This window comes from Hetaerina americana, unplaced genomic scaffold, assembly GCF_022747635.1.
Source record: "Hetaerina americana unplaced genomic scaffold, ioHetAmer1.1.p SCAF_247, whole genome shotgun sequence".
Lineage (NCBI taxonomy): Eukaryota > Metazoa > Arthropoda > Insecta > Odonata > Calopterygidae > Hetaerina > Hetaerina americana.
Window position 1 is genome coordinate 135,792 of NW_027286816.1, and position 19,266 is coordinate 155,057.

The 19,266-nt window shown below is 39.2% G+C and overlaps 1 protein-coding gene across 1 annotated transcript in view; it reads right to left on the reverse strand.

Annotated features, from left to right (window-relative positions):
- Window positions 1-9,740: 9,740 nt before the first annotated feature.
- LOC139689559 (thyrotropin-releasing hormone receptor-like) overlaps window positions 9,741-19,266 on the reverse strand; it is a gene marked incomplete at its 3' end in the record, with an annotated part of 49,421 nt that continues 39,895 nt past the window's right edge. The window contains exon 4 of the mRNA XM_071586714.1: window positions 9,741-10,080. Coding sequence (XP_071442815.1) covers window positions 9,741-10,080 — 340 coding nt within the window. The remainder of the gene's footprint in view (window positions 10,081-19,266) is intronic.

Below are 19,266 nucleotides of genomic sequence, written 5' to 3' on the forward strand. Positions count from 1 at the left end.
CAAAAGTTAACGGTTAGCTTTACGTTTTGGTATGGAGCAAACCGCAGGTGGGAAGAGGCGCGTAGAGAGGAAAATAGTCCTCTTACACCCTCACACTAAGGAGTTTTGGTTGGCCTATTGGGTGGTCCTCAAAATGACAATTGCAAGCACCGATGAAGGGCATGAATAAAGAAATCGAAGATAAATCTGAAAATTAGAAGGATAACTTCGCAAATGAAAGATGTTTTATTTGACCAATAATCTCCTGAGGAAAAATTCTACTTTTCTCCAGGGGCCTGGAATCACTTAATACTTGCTACAAAAATAAAAAATTACAAAACGCATTAAGGAGCTTGTACACTAATTCACCCCGCAAAATTGTAGCTAACTCTAATGAATCATTCAAAATATATTCCACACTTAAATTATTGTGCCTCTACCTGTTTTAACTCACAGTTGTCATTTTCAAGAGGTTTTTACACTCTTCTCATTGGGAGATAAAAAACCATAAACACAGTAATCAACCCGTAGGTCGGTTTGGTAGGTGATGGTAGAGCTCACCCAGTACTAAGTCCTATACGGCGTGTGAAAATTCACACATCAGGGTAGGGGGGCCAGTTCCTTTCCCTGTGCCGGTTATAGTTTCCCAGGAAGACCTGGTATCCGAAAAATCACATAGCTTTGGTGGAGCTGCAGGTACCCAGAGACTTGCCCGGTAATCGAATTCGGGATCCTCCGGTCAGTAGGCCAACGCTCTACCCCCTGGACTACTACGACCCCATCGGGAGATAACTTTAGTAAATATGGTTATAAGTAATTCACCTTGATCGGGATTTGAACCCAGATCCCTTGATGTACAGCTGAGTGCTTAAAAATACACCACTTAAAATGATTGTACGTTGAAGGTAATGGAGGTCCAGCAATAAACTTTAAAAGGTATGCATTCTCTTGTAAATACCCCTCATCTTTCGAATCCTATTACAACACTTCTATCATGCCAGGCTATTATGTAAAGGGTTTTCCCACTTTTGTTTTATTAAGTACGAGTAGTTTTTACGGAAGTCGACCGACAGCCAAGGTCATTTGCGCCATTAGGGATGGACAGGAAAGAATGACGGGTGGAGGGAAACCCGGCGTCTGCATTAGCCTACTACTTACGAAAGGCTCCAAGGGGTCTGCAGCTTAACGTCCCATCCAACGGACGGTGTACTCACTCAAGGTGCCCTCCACAAAGTACCTCAAGTAGGGATCAGGATAACACTGAAAAATATCTGTCGTCGCCGGGATTCGAACCCGGGCCCTCCTGGTGGGAAGCCAGTACGTTAGCTACTGCACCATCCCAATCCCCCTTAATTAGAAATATTTTGCTTTCACACCAAATCGCACCAGGGATACGTTCACGGATAGTTGTCTGTGATTTCTCTCTATCGCTACTCAGAATGCGATTTTCCTCTTCGGCACCGCTCACTATTACACATTCCGCTCATGAAGCCAGCTCCAGTACGGAGTGATAGCGGATCACGTTGGCTCCCGTGGCCTGGCATTTTCCTCTTCTTCTCTAAGTTACGTCCGTACTCCTTCGGCTCATCAGGCGGGCGCGATACACAGCCTGAATTATCCGGATGATCCCGTATTGAAATATTCGTCATGCCACGCGTTGACACCAAATACGCGCGTGCAATATGAAGATCGCGTACATGCATAATCGCAAATGGAATGCTGCAGCGCGATCATATCCTGAATGAAATCGTGTGTTTAATCAAATATCATCGTTTGAGAATTTAACTTATTATTACCTATGACAAACTCCTAAAAATTGAAACCTTCTCCTTTAACTTTTATTAAATTTCTGATCGTAATTTAATTTCTTCCTTAGTGAAAATATCCATTCTAAATATTATTATACCGATTTTTATCAAATTTATTCACAAATGCACAGTAAACTTAGTGTTCTAACACCCTATTCCACATATCCTCGTGGCATTTCCCGGGATATGATGTATCCGATGATCCGTTTAATGATCCCTTTAAAAGTCTTAATTATAATATGATATTCAAAAGCAGTATTACTTTTGAAGTACCTCTAATTATCAAGAATTAATTTCTAATCCGTAAATAATGGGGTAACTGCTACATTATTTCAGGCAAATAGTTGAAACTGCGTTCCCTATAAATGTTATACAATATAACTAAAAATGAGCGAGATTCATCATAGAATTTTCTCGCAGAAATGTGCGTGGGTATCGAGCGTAGTTAGGAAATCGAGCGTAGGTAGGCATTACTTTGAATCTCACACTCATCTACTATTCAAACGTTATTCTGAACCATTCTAACCATATCATTAGTATCATGAATTAGGGATATTGTGTTGTTTTGTTCTCAACAGCTTTCATAATAAATAATAGACATATTAAAGAGTCGTATTTAACTCGTCCCGTTATTTAATAACCCAATGTAAAGACAAATTTGGCCGTTCGTGGGTCAATTTTAAAATAATTAAACTTGCGAGAGGGCTCGGAAATTTTACTTCCGAGTGAGCTTTAACTCTCTCTCTCTCAGCCCCTTTCCCTTTACAACGTTTCCAGAAAACGGTCGATGCCAATAGGACGCAATGATATCAATGCATGATTCTAATGACGTAGTTAGGGATGTGCAAAACGAAACTGTTAATTAACTGAATAATTCGTTGCATTCGAAATTCATGTAATAACCTAGGTCATGTCTGAGGGGACTCACCCGACAGTAGAGATCACGCTCTTCACGGGGTTTTACTCTCATTAAAATACCAGTACCACACTCTGAAATATTAAATTTCGGTTATCGACCGGATATTATTTCAGAAAGCCGAGGATAACCTCAGGTGATTTTAGCAATATATCGCGAGTAGCTACTACAACACATAAAATAATTATATTAAGAAGGAAAAAACTAATTACTTATTACCAGATACTCCAGGAGTATTTTTATGAAAAGTTTTGCCCCAACACACATTACGCCAATTAAAAAGACAATAAAACATTTGGCAGTTCAGGTCATTGAAACTACGCACAGGAATTTCTTTACCTCAGTGTTTAAAGTTCGATATGCTAAGGTTACGTGTAGTCAACCATGTTCACATCTCTTTTCGAAATTAAAAAGAGATCCTGAAGAGTTTTTTCAGTTGATCCGTTTTAAACACGCTCGAGCTGCTCCAATCCCTTTCCATTCAATCACGAGACATTGAGAAAAAGTTTTATTTTTTTAAATTTTTATTTTGAGCACTCGGCCTCAAGCATCTCTTCTCCTCAACCCTATCTAATCACTCATCCCTTCCCACCCTCCCGGGAACCTCATCGACTGGGTACGTGTTCTCGTCGCATACTTCTCCTATTGATACGGTGAAGAGGGAGGGATAGAGAGAAAGAGAGGGAGAGCATCTTGCAATATATTAATCTATCATTGAGCCACTGGGGAAATAAAATGAAATCCACGGGAAGCATATAAAAATAGCACTCCCCATTTTGTGGAAAAATAGATAAGTTAAAAGCTTGAAATAATTCCTGCGAAAATGAAACCTTTCCCTAGGAGCAGGAGAGATTAACTGTAGCTTAGGGGATCACCAGCTGCGCGAAGAAGAGCGGGATGGACGGAGGGAGAGTGGAGCAGAGAGGGAGGGAGGGGAGGACCACGCAGGATTTGAAAACTCGGCTACGAAGGACTTCGTGGCCTCCAAAGGAGGTTAAACGATTTTTCACTCACTTGCCAAGGGAAAGAAGTAATTCCCCAGGAGCAGGATCGCTGGTGGAGAATCTCGCGACTCTAAAGAGAATAAACGGGAGCTAAAGAAGAGATTCATGACGAGCTTGAGCTCATCTATGTCCTCAGAGTTCCCTGCAAACCTCACTTCGGGTGTATGGCAGGAGATGATTCCAGGAATACACCCCCTAATTTTCGTTTTAGTGATAAAAGGCCAAAGACTAAAAGATAAACAATTGAAACGACATAAATAAATGAAATAAGACCTTACATTCACTGCAGTACTTAAGCTCTACTCACTGCGCAACGCATATGTATAACGCTAAGAGTTGTTGATAGTGTTTACAATACGATTAGAAATAGAACCATGGACACATAAACCAGTCTACGTATCCTTGAAAATTAAACTTTTTATGGTCTCGCCGTGAAATCAATAATTAATACTTCAATCTTCATATTCTTCTGTAATGCGCATTGTACTGAAAGCAATCACATTCCATTTTACCCACGATGACTGGGTTGCTTGGTTACAGCCGGTGCAATACTTCTTTGTTACGGCTCAGTGTTGTACACCGCGGAGAATTAAAGCTGTGCATGATGTATATATGGAGACAAACGAGTAAAAGTTCGTAATACATCTAATATGACCACATTCAACGATTAAAATCCCCAAAACGATATTAAAAAATCAGCCCAAGGTTAAGATCATAGCTAGGGGTTGTACCTTGCTACATATTCCAGTGTTCCATCTTCAATTTAATCGTTTAATGAAGAAAATTCTTTTGTGCAAACATGGAGGACGCGAGGAAAAGGCTGAAATGGGAATACCTTTAGGGATTTATAAAACATATATTAGCCATTCAAATTCTATGGTACCTTTTTCCAAATCACCATACCCGTCCAATGATCACTCTACCTCCATATTTTAAATTTCCAATCAAAAATACAGATTTTCTGTCCGTTTAAATAAGTAAGCCCGCAAGTTTAATATAATTTGAATGATCATTTGTCTATTTTTTCACTTCGCGAAAAAAATCAAGTGAATTATTCCGGGAGGTAAAAAAATGGGTGAATGATTATTCTTCTCAATTCTCCGGTGGGCGTTATTCCGAAATGCAGCAAAATTTTGATGAGGTTTGTTTGAACAATTGTAGAGATTGCTCGAAAATTGTCTCCAGAGGTTTCGACGTGTCCCCATTTTGCTTCCCAAACCTGAAAAATCACGCATGAGGTAACCTCTCAGCCACCCGTCATCGCCACTCGGTTTAAATGATGCGTGAAATGGAACCCGATTTTTACTATGAGGGGAAGTGGAAAGTTCAAATTCAACGCCAAAAGGGATTTTTTTTATGCATGCTTTTTTTTCTGCTCAATGAGTGAAAATTCCCAAACGTGAATTTTTTTCCTCATTTCTCATCCATCTTTATAGAGTAATTTTATTTTTTTCGAACCTTTGATTCACTTATATGTATCAGCACCATTGGGGATAACTGATATTTTGAATATTAATAACTATTTGATGAAAAAGTGCGATTTTCTAATGCTTGCAAAGCACCCTATGCATTCATCTATTAGCGTAATTAAAATGTACATCCAACCATTCACTTCGTTTAAATAAAAATTGTAATACGCTTTCAATTGCTAGAGTAATTTTTTAGTGAATGTAGTAACCAAAGTATTGACAATAAACGTAGAGGAGATAGAGTAAACCTCCTACACATATGTCAAAGTGGGTATTGCGTCAGTCTGTAGCGCCACATTGATTTCACTGCAGGTAAGGCAACGCAAAATATTTAATCGGCAATTGTACTGTGATGGCAACGGATAATAAAATCCGTTAATTAGTCATCCAATTAAAAATCACCACAATTTCTTTCTTTTGCTGCTTTAATAATAGAGAGTAGCGAACAGTATCGTAAAAAGTACTCTGGAGGTAAACTAGTCTCCACGCTTATATTCGGGCGGAGGCTTATATTTGTCCTCATCATTCAAGTGTGCAAATCGGTAATTTAGGATTTTCACCAGGAATTTCACATCACTTATTTTTAAATGTAACAGAATTGAGTTGCGCGACGGGACGATTTTTTTCCCAACGACCAACTCTTCAAGGAAACCGCTAAATCCAGAGCGGGTAGTTGAATAACACACGGCGCTAGTTTCCCTCCAAAGTTAAACTACTCCATTCAAACAAAATTTCATAACGATAATCAATATCTACTACCGTCAGGTAAAAAGGCCGTTCCGTGGGTGCAGCCCCTCATGTGCTAATCTTTACTTGAGAAGAATTCCCTCGAAGGAATGGGTGCAGAGAGAGACCTATGGAGGAAACTAGCAAGAGGGAAAGATAAAAACGAATTGTAAGCTTACTTAAGACGCGATAGTTTACTAAAGGCCGTCCGTAATGGAAGGAAAAATCGCAGCAAATGATCCCAGAAGACGGCCGAGAGTAAATTACTAAAAGCGGGTGATGGAAAAGGCCAGTGGAAGGATTTATGAGGGAATGAAGAGATTGACAGACCACAGGATGGTATGGGGAAGTACCGAAAACCAATCCTTTGATTGATAACCGGTAGTGATGATGAAAAAAATAGAATATTGGCTCAGGATGGATCAAGTGGAGGATATTTCTCTCCTCAGATTGATTTGAATGGGCCCAGATGGCAGATTGGGATAACGCCCACGAGATATCTGGAGACACTTGATATGGTTCATAGGACGGCGTGTTTTGGTCAGCAATGCCTCTCTAGGGGCCAAAGGAAGAGGTAGGGAGGCATTATATATATTTACATAAAAGAAATCCCCAAGAAGGATAAAGTAGAAGAAAGGGGGGCCCGCCTCCCCACCACCCAAAATGGCTTCTCACGGGGGATAAAGAGAGAAAGGTGGGGTGAGTGACAAACGGCCCCCTTCCTCTCCCCATCTTTCAAAAAGCTTATCGCGGCATTCGGTAAGGGTTGAAAGAGGTCACCCTTGCGCAGAGTAAAATTGCACACCCCGGGATAACGTACATCCGGGCCATGCCTTTCCCGAGCAGTTGAGTTGGCAATGGTCGGCCATTTATCGGCACCAGGTATTTGTCTCGTTATTCACTTCGCTGTTCGTACGTAGGTGTTGGGGAAAAATATGTCCACTGTCTGGACTCCAGGAAGCGCCACCGGAAAGCTCTCCGACTCCCCGCGAAATCCACCTCCCCCTTTCCCACGGCCATCCTTTCCTCCCCTTCCCGCCACCATATCTCCGCCTCCACCCCCGCGACTCAAACTCCCTCCGCCCACCCCCACCAACCGTCCATACATCATCGTGACAGCGTATTGATAAAAACGCCCGTGAAATAAAGTCGTATCGATGTCCCGACGTAAAAATGGTACAAGATATACTACCAAAACGACAGAGGAATGCAATGGGAGCGTTTGAGATGTATATATTTATTTGGTAGTAAATCATGAAGCTGGCGGAGAAACGATTTAGGTGGTAGCGGACACGGGAAAGGAAAATGAAAATGGTATTGGCCACCTTTGCAGCGTGGTCAATTAAAGGCGAAAACATATGTGGAAAATCATTCACACTTCGAGAATCAGGTACCTAAATTCGCTGTTGCCGACTCGGCATTCGTGTTGATTCAGAATTAAGGTACTAGAAGAAAAGTTGGTAGATTACAAGAGCACTGGATGGCAGAATACATCTTCCAATCCAATAACTCACCATTGAGGGAGGAATCTTAAATCTCGAGACCATGAGGAGGTGGACTCCGAATGTCAGGGTGGTAATCCAATCTAAATGCCAATAAGGCGTCCATCTCTCCGTTTCTCTTTAGAACTTTCTTTATTTTAATTTCCCCCCACCCTTTTGATAGATTGGAATAATCATTAAACCAGCTGTTATCTTGATTATATGTAGGTGAAACAAAAATTAATTAAAATCACGATTTAAAAATAAAAAATTCAAAAATTCATCTTAATTAATGACTTTGGAAATGGCAAGTGCAACGTGATAATGATTTAAGAGAGAAATGGAAAATGAGCGATTGCAGTCGAGAATGTCAATTTTCAGAAAATGTTGGCTGTATCAAACAACGTCGAAGGACCCCTCTCATGCGTCAAACTCCTATCAGGCATTAAATGACGTGCGCTGCAATTAACCTCAGAATCTTAGATGGTTACCATATTTCTTTAGACTGGAATTGGTTTTGTAAGCATTTTATTTTGAAGAATTTAACTTTTATACTATTTCCCTACCAGCTGAAAGTGTCACCATATTTTACAGGCTGGTTTCTACAATGAATAGAAGGTGATCAATTTAACATTGGCCGAGTTTACTTTTAAATACACGATATTTGATCATTTGGAAATAAAATATAATTCCATAGTTGCTGTTTACAACTAGAAAATACTATCTTTCAAAGAAACTAAACATACCACGAGTGGAGCTGAAATCAAGTTACACTCACTCTCGAACGCTGTGGTAGGCTCTAATTTATGGAAATTCATTTTAAATAAATTGCTTATGTTTGCATTTTCCCTTTTATGTACGTTAATTACTAATTACAATGTGTAGACATAGGTACACCATCTTCGGATACATACCTTTATTCATGCTTTTACGTTGCGAATCATATCATGACGATTGAATATCCATTGGGTTCTACTGAATCAGTCGTGTCACATAATACCTTCAAGCTAAGAAAATATGTACACATTAAGCTATTATTACATTATTTTATTTTCATCTTTAAGAAGAGTGGTAAAATAGCTGGCATATTCACATTCACTTCATTAATACCTTAAGTGAAATATGAGACAAAATATGTTTTATTATAACATAACATAGTCTCAAAATAGGATACTTCGGTGAGGTTACTTTCGAAATTCACGTGCAGGTGTAATGCATATTTTCTCTGATTCCGCTTTCGCTCTGCCGCGAGCAACACCGCCCTCGTGTTTCTGCGATACACATAACCGCCGCCGGGGCAAAAAGATAGGGATTAAGAAAGAGAATTCCCTGCCACCGTTCGGAGAAATACATAGGTTTCCTGTTGGGATACTCTCCTCTCTACGTCGGAGGTTCTCGTCCCAAACGGCAAATCCCAAAGGTCTGCTCTCGGCAGCCCGAATGAAATACGCTGCATCAAGCTGAATTTTCGCGTACCCCGCCGACGACTCTTTCTCCAGAAACGAATCCACAGGCACCAGCTACCCATTTAGCCCGTTAGGGTAAAATTTCCTTAATCGTTTGAGAAGCGCCCGAGAAAATGCTCCCGTGGAATTTTCTGGAATTAAGGACTGTGACACCATTCATTTTTATAAAACGGGTAGAAAATTCAATGTAAGAGCCAACAAACAACGACCACTTTTCATCCAGTTCCCAAATATGCAAGTCCCATTTCACCGAACGCTTATCATAAAAAGAATATTTTAGAGATTGTGATCCCGTGACACTTAGAACAAAAGGGCATTTTGACGATTGGGAACAATTAAGAGATCATATTCCGTAATTTTAAATTAGACTAAGGCTAACTCTTTCCGAATCATTCCCCTTAGTTTAGCATTCCATGTTCAAAGAAACATCAAACCCCCTCCCCACCTCCCTGCTCCATCTTTATGGCGAAATATATATATATATATATATATATATATATATATATATATATATATATATATATATATATATATATATATTCACGAAAAATTTTCACAAAAGTAAATATACGGTCAGTCCCAAGCGTATCTCTAGTATGTAAAATTCATAAATACAAAATAAAGAAACGCTCGCAGTTTTGGTTTTTGAATATTTCCTAAATAAATAAACCTAAGAAAGAAGAGTTTCTTTCCTTCCGCTGAGAAAAGTGGGGTTGTGCCACCGACACATTTATAAACCGAAAATGCGACTGTCTCTTTAATTAGTGTTCCTAAAGTGCGCTTGGATTAGACCGCCCGATCAAAGCTTTTTTGAAACTGTTACTGGGCGAGTCGAGGGTGGGAGGGTGATTCTCACGGCGGTGTAGGATCACCTTGAAATGCGCCACCTACCTGTGCCCTGGCGTGGTTGGCGTTGGCCGTGGATTCGATGTGCAGCGGGGGAGACTTGAAGTTGGTGGGGACGTGGGTAGAGGCGGCCGGAGATGCCTGGAGGCCGGAGGAGGTGGACGCGCCGTTGGTGGAGGCGACGGCGGCAGCGGCGGCTGCAGCCTCGGAGCGGGTCTGTCGGAAGAGGCGCCGTCTCGCGAACAGGACCCTCGCGATCAGAATGTACAGGACGCAGGAGATGAGGAGCGGGATGACGTAGAAGACCACGAGGTCGGCGAAGAAGTACGCCAAGTATTCCTGGCGGGGTCTCTTGAAGTCGCAGTAGCTCACCTCCGGGTGGCCCCTTCGGAGGATAAAAACGAGAAATGAGACAAATGAAATAGAATTTCACTTCAGGTCTCATCGGTCTACGGCCTTGGAATTATGAAATAGCAATATTTTGCGAAAAAAAACCATGGCCGCTTAGATATGGCTCTTTGAGTGTCATATCCGGCAGAAAGTAGTTGACTATGCTTCTCTTTTAACTCGAGAGATTGGAAAAGCGAAAAGTTTAATGAAACATTCATCAAGGCCCAGGCTGACTATAACAGACACATCTTTAGGGAAATTTTACGCAGTGTTGGGGAAATTATGTCTTATTCACTGAGCTTGAGCCCTTGACCAAGGCGTGAGCGATCTGACCATCAAACTGGGTTTTCGTCCAAAACGTTGTTCTCGAATAGTTCTACATTTCAGATCCATGCTAAAGAATCAAGGCAAGGCTGGATAAGGGGAGGTTGGAGCGAGAAAGAATAATGAATCAAGGGAAGGTCCATGAAAGAGCTTTCTTATTAAAAAATGACGCAACCCGCTTGAATTATGATAATATCATGTAATTAGGAAATCAATATTGTAAGACTTTGAGTCTAAACCACACGGAATATTTTTGCATCTATTTTCACGATGAATTTCGGCTTCTGTACGGGGGGTTTGATAAGCCAAGGGTTGGATTCTCCATGATTTTGGATATCCCCAGCTGCATGCCCATGGCGCGTAATTGTTTTGGTACTAGATGCTCCAGGGAAGCTGAATTAATCGACGAGGAAAGGAACTGGCCACACAAAGCTGATGCAGTGATTATACACCGTTTAAGGCCTGAGTTGCGTCTCATATTCCAAAACAAACTTCGGGCTGATTGCCTCACAATGTCTCCAATCGGCTTAGCTGACCCATGAAAACCGTATGAAAAGTGCAACAATATACACATATGTGTAGCTCTAAGTAATATACGCGGTCTGTGCAATAAATGCGCGAACTGGTGCAATCTGGCGGCCATGACGTGGACTATAGCCCCGTCCACTTGCGGCGCTAGTTGCCTGAGACCCAATGAGCCGTCTGAGCTTGGCGGACCGTCGAGCTGTGCGTATGGTGCCAGTTATGTTAGTTTCTGCTGTCTTTGTTTTTACTGTTTGCCGAAAATGGAAATTGACGAAATCACGGAGCAACGAATCAACATTAAGTTTTTTGCAGGAGCGCGGTTAAAGTTATCAAGAAATTACTGAAATGTTGACAGCTGTTTACGGTGATAATGCTCTGAAGAAATCATCCCTTTTCAAGTGGATTAAGCGTTTTTAAGATTGCCGACAAGACGCCACGGATGATGCAAGGCCGGGACAACCTTCAGCCACCTGTGCTGACGACAACATTGATCGTTTGCGCTCCCTTGTCCTTACTGATCGTCGAAAAACTGTTCGGATGACAGCTGATGAACTGAATTTAGAAAAATCAACAGTGCATACTATTTTAACCAAACAGGATATATGGATCCTTCACCATGACAATGCACCTGCCCATTCAGCATTGATTGTTCGCCAGTTTCTGGCAAAAATTTCAATCACCATTCTTGATAACCTCCTTATTCGCCAGATCTCGCCCCCTGCGACTTTTACCTATTCCCAAAATGCAAAAATGTGATGATGGGACATTACTGGGAAGATGTGGATACCATAAAGCAAGAAACGACGAGAAAACTAAAAAGCCTAACTGCAGAGGAATTCCAATGGTGCTTTAAACAGTGGAAAAGAAGTTGGCATAAGAGCATAGCGACGAATGGAGAGGACTTTGAAGGGGACAAAATCGATGCAGACTAAATTTTGCGAAATACAGTTTGTACGGACTCAGTTCGCGTATTTATTGGACAAAGTAGTATGTCACTTTCTTACGTTAAATATGACAATTATTAAAAGCCATCTCTTTCTATCAGATTAATAAAGGATCTCATTGATTTGCATATGGTGAAGTTTGAGGGCTCATCTACTCTACAACCTGTATTGTATGTGCATAAAGAGAGATTAAAAAATATGGGGTACAAAAATATGCACAAATGATGGTTGTCTTGTGTTTCTTCATCCCGGACTCAATCCATGCGACTTTACTTGGACGCCTTGATTGAGTTCCCAAAACAATAGGTACCTAATCCAACGAAAGATCCCAGATAGGAAGGTATCCGACAGCTAGATAAAATCAGGAAACGTAATTACTTTACTCAACACAGAATTCAATAATACTAGGTGTATTTAGAACTAGGCCAGCAATTTTGAAACATTCTGCTCTGGCGATCCGACCAATTTCCCTCGCGTTACCAAACGGCTGAGTGGCGTGGTGAATTTTAACTTAAAGTATTTAAAATTTCAATCCAACATATTAAGACCAGCCATTGAATTCAGTCTATAAAGATTAACATAAAACAGTCATTTTCTGAATTGAACATCTTTCCAGGAAAAAAATCAACATTTTTGACGCACAAAATCGTTTATTTACTGAAGTTTTTGGTCGTGTGCCGATGTGTGGTATCTCACGGAATGGATTGACCACAGCCTTTGAGAGGCACTGGTAGAGAGTACGGACAACAGAACTACGAGGAAGTAAAACGAAATAGAGTAATAGTGAGAAAATAAAAAGAGTCGGCAATCGGTATTTATCGTAAAATAAATGGCATTCGAAACTATGCCCTCAACGGACTCAAGGATATGCCCTCCGACGGGTGGTAAATATCACTAACGAGTTGATGAATAAAATCCTCGATAAAACAACTATCCTTTCTCCTTCCCTCTGGCACTGCCTTCGTTCCCCTGTCTGTCCACTTTGTTTGTTTTTCTTTCGTCCAGTTTACTTTTTCGACCCTTCTCCTCACCCGCATCTCAAAATCGTCCAATCAACGCTTTGCCATGCGCCCTCCTACCTGCCTACTTTCACAAAAGTTTTCACTCACCTTTCCTTGAAATCCTCATTCAAAGTCCTTGTCATCAACTTTCTTCTCCTTGTTAAAGTTTCTTTGCCTAACGCAATACCTCTTGTATGCCTAATACTTTGACCATTTTGCCTCGAAACGCTTCCGAAATAGGTAAACTGTTCCACTTGCTTTTGTTCTAATATTAATGGTTAACTTAGTTTTCCTATTTTAATGCATCATATCCTTTGTTTTCAAAGTGTTAATCTCATTGCATACCTAACGTAATGATGTCCTTATGTGCTGAGGAATGATTTCAACCCTTTGACTGTCTGGCTGGCTAAATATTTATCATTCGCCAATTTAAATTAGTTTAAGAATTCACCACTTGATTTCACCACTGCCTCCAGCTCTGTCCATGTCTTCCCTACCATTTGCTTTTTCATTTTTAACACGAACGCATGAAAACATCATTCATTCATTTTTTATTTTTCTGACCCAGTTACCACCAAAATGTTTGATAATTTACTGCACGTAGTAAACAACCTTGACACGAGAGAAAGATATGAAGCTAGGAGCTCCGTGAGGTACCTGAAATAGAGGGTTTGTCGGCTTTGTGCCGGGCAAAAGAGGGTAAAAGCGATACAAAGTAAACAGGTATTAATAAATGACCCCGCGATGATAGGGTATGGTATTATTAATTTAGTCTTCGTAACAATCATTATACGTGTAAGGAACTAATAGGGGCAATTAATCATCTTGTTTCCAAAATTGTAGTCATTATTCATTTTTTAGCATTTATTTTGGGTATTCCCCCTCAACTTGGTTATACCACTTCAACTCTAAATTAAAAATGTAAACATTAATTCTTCACACAATTTAACTCGGAGTGGAGCAAATGAAGAAAAAGGTCATTTAAAAAGAAAAAATAATTTATAGGAAAAGACGGGGAAGGCATATTAAACACACTTTGATGGGCATCAAAAACAAATTAGATTTTTCAAAAAAACATCAAAGGAAAAACGCTGAAAAGACCAAGAGAAAAAAATTTCGGTTGAAACAATCGAATACTAAGGCATGGAGAGGCGAAAACAGGCAGGTGGTTGCCTCCAATTTGCGCCAAATCAACTCTCGCATTGGTATAAATAAATGGTTTTTTTGTAAATAACAATCGTGTGCATCTAATGAATCACAAACGAGAACGCGATAATCCTTAGAAATTATTTTAATTTTTTTAACCCGTTTGGTAAATTTTAAATAATTACCCAGTCATGATGTTGATGCATAATAATAAGGTTACTCTGGGAAAGGAATGTATAACATCATGATCATTTTGAAGAGAAATATAAATAAAATGTAACCTGGACACTTAATATCAGTAGCACCCAAAATCATTCCATTGCACAATTTACGGACCCACGCTAAATAAACCATAAACCGAGTATTTTAGCATAGCTTTCAAAATCAGGTCGTGATTCATTTGACGATGTGCTTAGTAAAATTAGGCAATAAAATAATGATTCGTAAAAAAACTAAAAAATTGGTGAACAAATTTCATTTGTTTACATATAGTATGTGATATTTTCCCTCAAATTTGGTCGTACAACAAGAATATCTCCAATATACCATATAATATTGATATGAATTTTATTAAATATGAATTTACTGGTTAACAGGTTCATTACGTGCTTTGCCACTGAGAAAAAATTAGCGCAACCTAAGATTAAAGGGGTCGAGACAGATGTTATTTTTTGAGAATAGGTGAAAAAATAAAAGGAATCCGTTCGGTAATTAATGGAAAATCCAAAGCACGCCAGGCGAAAAAAAGTTTCTAAAACTTAATTGAGTGGAAGCCCTTCGGATATAGACGGAAGAGTTGGAGTTACTTTTTGAATGTATTTTTTTGAGATCGGATTTAGTTTGATGCTACTATGCTATATCGGGTCTTTTATCGGATGGGTTCGTTATCAGTAACCTATCCCTTTCCAGTGGTTTTATATGCCATATGAGAAATGTTCTCGAAATTTTCTCGTATTTCATGGAAAGGACTGAAATTTCAGACCTAACTTTTTCAACACCGATAGCTATTGACGGTGCCTCGAAATTTTATCAAAACATGGCGTCGGAATTTTCGGGTGTGCACACATTTGATCCGTTAAAGATCCCAAAAACTACCAACATTCCAAAAACATCCAAATAAATTCAAAAAAGGTCGCCCAGAGCATCGCAGATCAAACTTATTTTGACTGAGAGTCCATCACATTACTTGTTTGAGGTTCCTAAGACCGCAATTTTTTAAGTGAACATATGGCCTAGGGCATTTATGCCAATAGTGTTTTACGAACGTAGCCATGTTCTGCTATTTTATGCTAATAACACTACGATTTTATGTTAATTGCATCAGTCCAAAAGTTATATTTGGATTGAGGGACAATTTAAAAAAAAGCTCGCAAGATACACTATTTTTTTATTATCTTTCAGCTAAACTTAATGAATTGTTGGCGTGGAATTGCATGCAAACATCAACAAAAATGTTTGAAATAAGAAAAGCACCGTACTTGAAGGCAGAAGGATAAATAAATAGCGATGGGAATTTGGAATGAAGAACAATACGGCGACTAATTTAAAAATATACTCCCCGTACTATTCTCATTTTCTCTGCAACGCTGTATTTCATTCCAATTGGAGCCTTCATTTCTTCACAATACCTTAACTAGTAGCTTTTCAATTCGGAAGCATACTCAATCTTGGCTTTGCGCTATAGTTACTTCATCAAACAGTCGTCTTGTTACTATTGTCAGCTGGCTAGTATGTTGAGGTGTGCCACACTCGGATATACAGGTAATATGTACCAACTTGATAAAAGGACTTTCAATTTTTTACTTAGTATGCCTTGTGCCGTTCTTAAAAGCAATTCGCACTTTCTATTAAAAATTCATGCAATTTTCTGCCGCATCACATTTTACCGCAGCTTGGCCCCTCCTTTTTAATGCCTACCCCAGAATCACACAAAGTAAGGCACTACCTAGTAACTCTGTTTTGAAATGGCGTCTTCACCCTTTCTCGTATTTTTTTCCTATAAACCTGAGGTTAACTGCAGCCCCTAAGACCGGTGATGTGGCAATGAGCATCTATTGACATTTCATCTGGTTACCCGAGGTCCTCATCTCCAGACCTACACCATACGAATTACACATTTTATTGAAAATCATAGAATTAATGGGGCAGCGTATTTTTCGCCTGTCTTATCAAAGATGCACTATTAATATTAATTTATGCATAGAAACCGAGTAATTTATTTCTTTTGTATGCATTTTATGTATTCTAAGCGCCAGAGGATATAAATCTGGTACCTTAAAGGTATGCATACAGGTACATCCTCCACAACTAATATTTCTTGAAAAAAACTGATAGCGCAAATTGTGAGTTTTATATTCTCGTATATATATATCTATATATTATACAGGTGCATATATATATATATATATATATATATATATATATATATATATATATATATATTTATATATTTATACATCAAATATTTGCTAACATTAATTTTTTACATTTTAAGGTGATTAAAATAGGTCGCAAATAGAAAATAAATTTCTAGATATACTATATGAGTAGCGATTACAACTACAGACATATGTATTCTTTGGAGTAATCTCGAAATAGGTATAGGAAACGATAACTAGATAGGGTGCAAAGAGTATGACTATTTGTTTTATGGGAAGTTTCGAAAATAAAACTTAAAATTATCTCGATTAAATAATTAGCTTGTGCTTCCTATTGTACGTCTTAATTTTGTACCATTGACACTAGATCCTTTCTTTTGCAAAAAGCTGTTATATATTTTGCATTTCTTGATTTTTACAATCTGTTACATTCTGACGTTAAGGACTGAACATATCAGCCAGAGTATCACATAGTTCAAATAATCAAGGGATCATTCGATTACATTGACGCATATCTGAACACCAGTCTTCATATAGACTGGTGATCTGGCGAAGTCCAATCTAAGACCAATATCGGGAGAGGGGGAAAGGGAAATTGTGTGTTTGTTTTGTTGATTTGATGAAGGCTGATGGGAAGGGAGGGACGAAAGAAAGATGTGTACGATATCAAAAACTAATGAAAATCATAAAATAAAAAGGTGTGAACTAGAAAGATCAAAGACTGATTGGAAATGTATACGTAAAAGAGGAGGTGAATATCGGAATTGATGAAAAGAGAGCGGGTTGGTTGGATATTGGAATGGAAGTGTGACAGGGGTGTCCCTCCCCCAATTTATTCAACCCCTATTTGGAAGACATGGTCAGAATGTCCTGGAGATGAGATGTAGGAGTATCATTTGGAGGAAGAGGGTTTGCGTGCATCGTGTTTACCGTTAAACATGATCCTTTTTGACGAGGATGAAGAACAATTTAATAGGAAACTTTCAGCATCTTAAGGGCATGAAGGAAGAGTACGTCTGAATGATAAGCAGGAGCAAGACAAAAGTGATTAATGTTGGTGGAGATGAGGAAAGTAACATTAAATGGAAGGAAAAGGCTGAAACAAGTGGAGAGGTACAATTATCTGGATGCGGAGGTAAGAAAAAGCTGTAAGACTGAAAAGGAAATTAAAATAAGGATAGCTATGGCCATGGAAGACTTCAGCAGGAAAAGAAAAGTGCTATGCAGCAGAATGATTATTGAGCCGAGAAAAGGACAAGTTAATGTAATTCTATATAAATGTGAAGCATGGACTACATCAAAAAGGAGCCGGGAAAGGCTAAAGTCGTTAGAGATGTGGGTATGGAGGAGAATATTGAGCATAAAATGGTCATACCGGGAGAGGAATGAAGAAGCGTTGAAGAGAGTTGGAGAAGATAGAAGATTGCTGAAAACAATAGAAAAAATAAATTGTCTGGGACACAAACTAAGAAGGGTCTGCCTCTTGAAGGAAGTCACCTGAAATGTTCGTCTTACTACCCGGTTTTAAAAGCTGATCGCTGAACGACTATACTACCAAACGCCCAATTGCGCTGCAAGCATTTCGACCACACCAATCTAGCCCTTCTAATTACAAAGTTATTACCCTCCCGAAAAAGAGTGTTTCGATAATTTAACCTTATCGCTAAAGCATTTGCAAAGTCTAACATAAAAAAATGCATTAAGTAATTGTAGTAAAAGTTCGCTGGGATTAAAATTCTAAAAGCGCCTCTTTTTCAACAGCACTTTGAGCATATAGAGAATGTAATTGAACGTAACGAAAAATAAGTCCTGCCGGACGGAACTGAGGTGAAACTGTGACCTTTATAGTGTAAGGGAAACTATCCGTTGGTGGAAACGTGAACCTTGATATCAAGAGCAAGCCTTTAATTAAAGTCTTAAATAAATACATTCTCTCCCTTTCCGTTCTACGCGTGACAATACGTAAAACTTCCGGCTCCACAACATGCATCTACGTCAGTGTATACCGTGATGATGCACTTTTCAGTACAGCAGCTCCTTCTCCATCTTCACGTAGTTAAAGTCACCGAAAGACAAAAATGGGGAAGCTGTTTACCAAAACGTCTGAACCGTGGAAATAGCATTCTCATCTGTGAAATAACAACTTCGTACCATAGCGGCGGCAAGAGTTTACCTCGCAAGAGACTTCAAAAAGCCTCTTGACGCTCACTTCCTCCCCCGGTACCATCGCGAGCCATTTGCTTTCTCTCTTTGACGACACCCGACAACCTTCAAAACAAAATGAAACCCACGACAAGGTTTTATGAAACAAAAATGTCAAATCCTAGCGGTTTAAAGCACCTACCTTCGTATCCGTGAACACACTATAGCACCATTATATACGTCGTGTACATTTAAGCTTTTTTTCGCGGTTCAGTTTGCAATGCTCCGGTCAAATTTATTAAGTCGTGAGTGATTTAAAGTTGATAGCTTCCTATAAAGTATCCTTTGTAAATCTGGAAGCATATAATTGTAAATTGCTTGAAAGCAATACTTTCTACGTAGAAAAGCAAAAGGGCCCGTAAAAACTCTGATTACTCGCTCGACGATATTTTTGGCAAGTAATTTATACGCTGATTAATTTATCTCTGAAGCAGAGAGGTAAGCCGTTTGTGCAAATTCAATTACACGAGTATATTAATGAATCGATGAGCTTTCTTAATCATCCCAAAGGTTAACGTATCTCATTTCAAACAAAAGAATCACGAAATATGGGAATAACAACGAATAATAAAATCAATCCTCAGCAATTTCACTGAACCTCTATGAGCAATCGGCTGTGACTAAAAATAAAAATCTCTGTTTACTTGAAAATAGTTCTGAT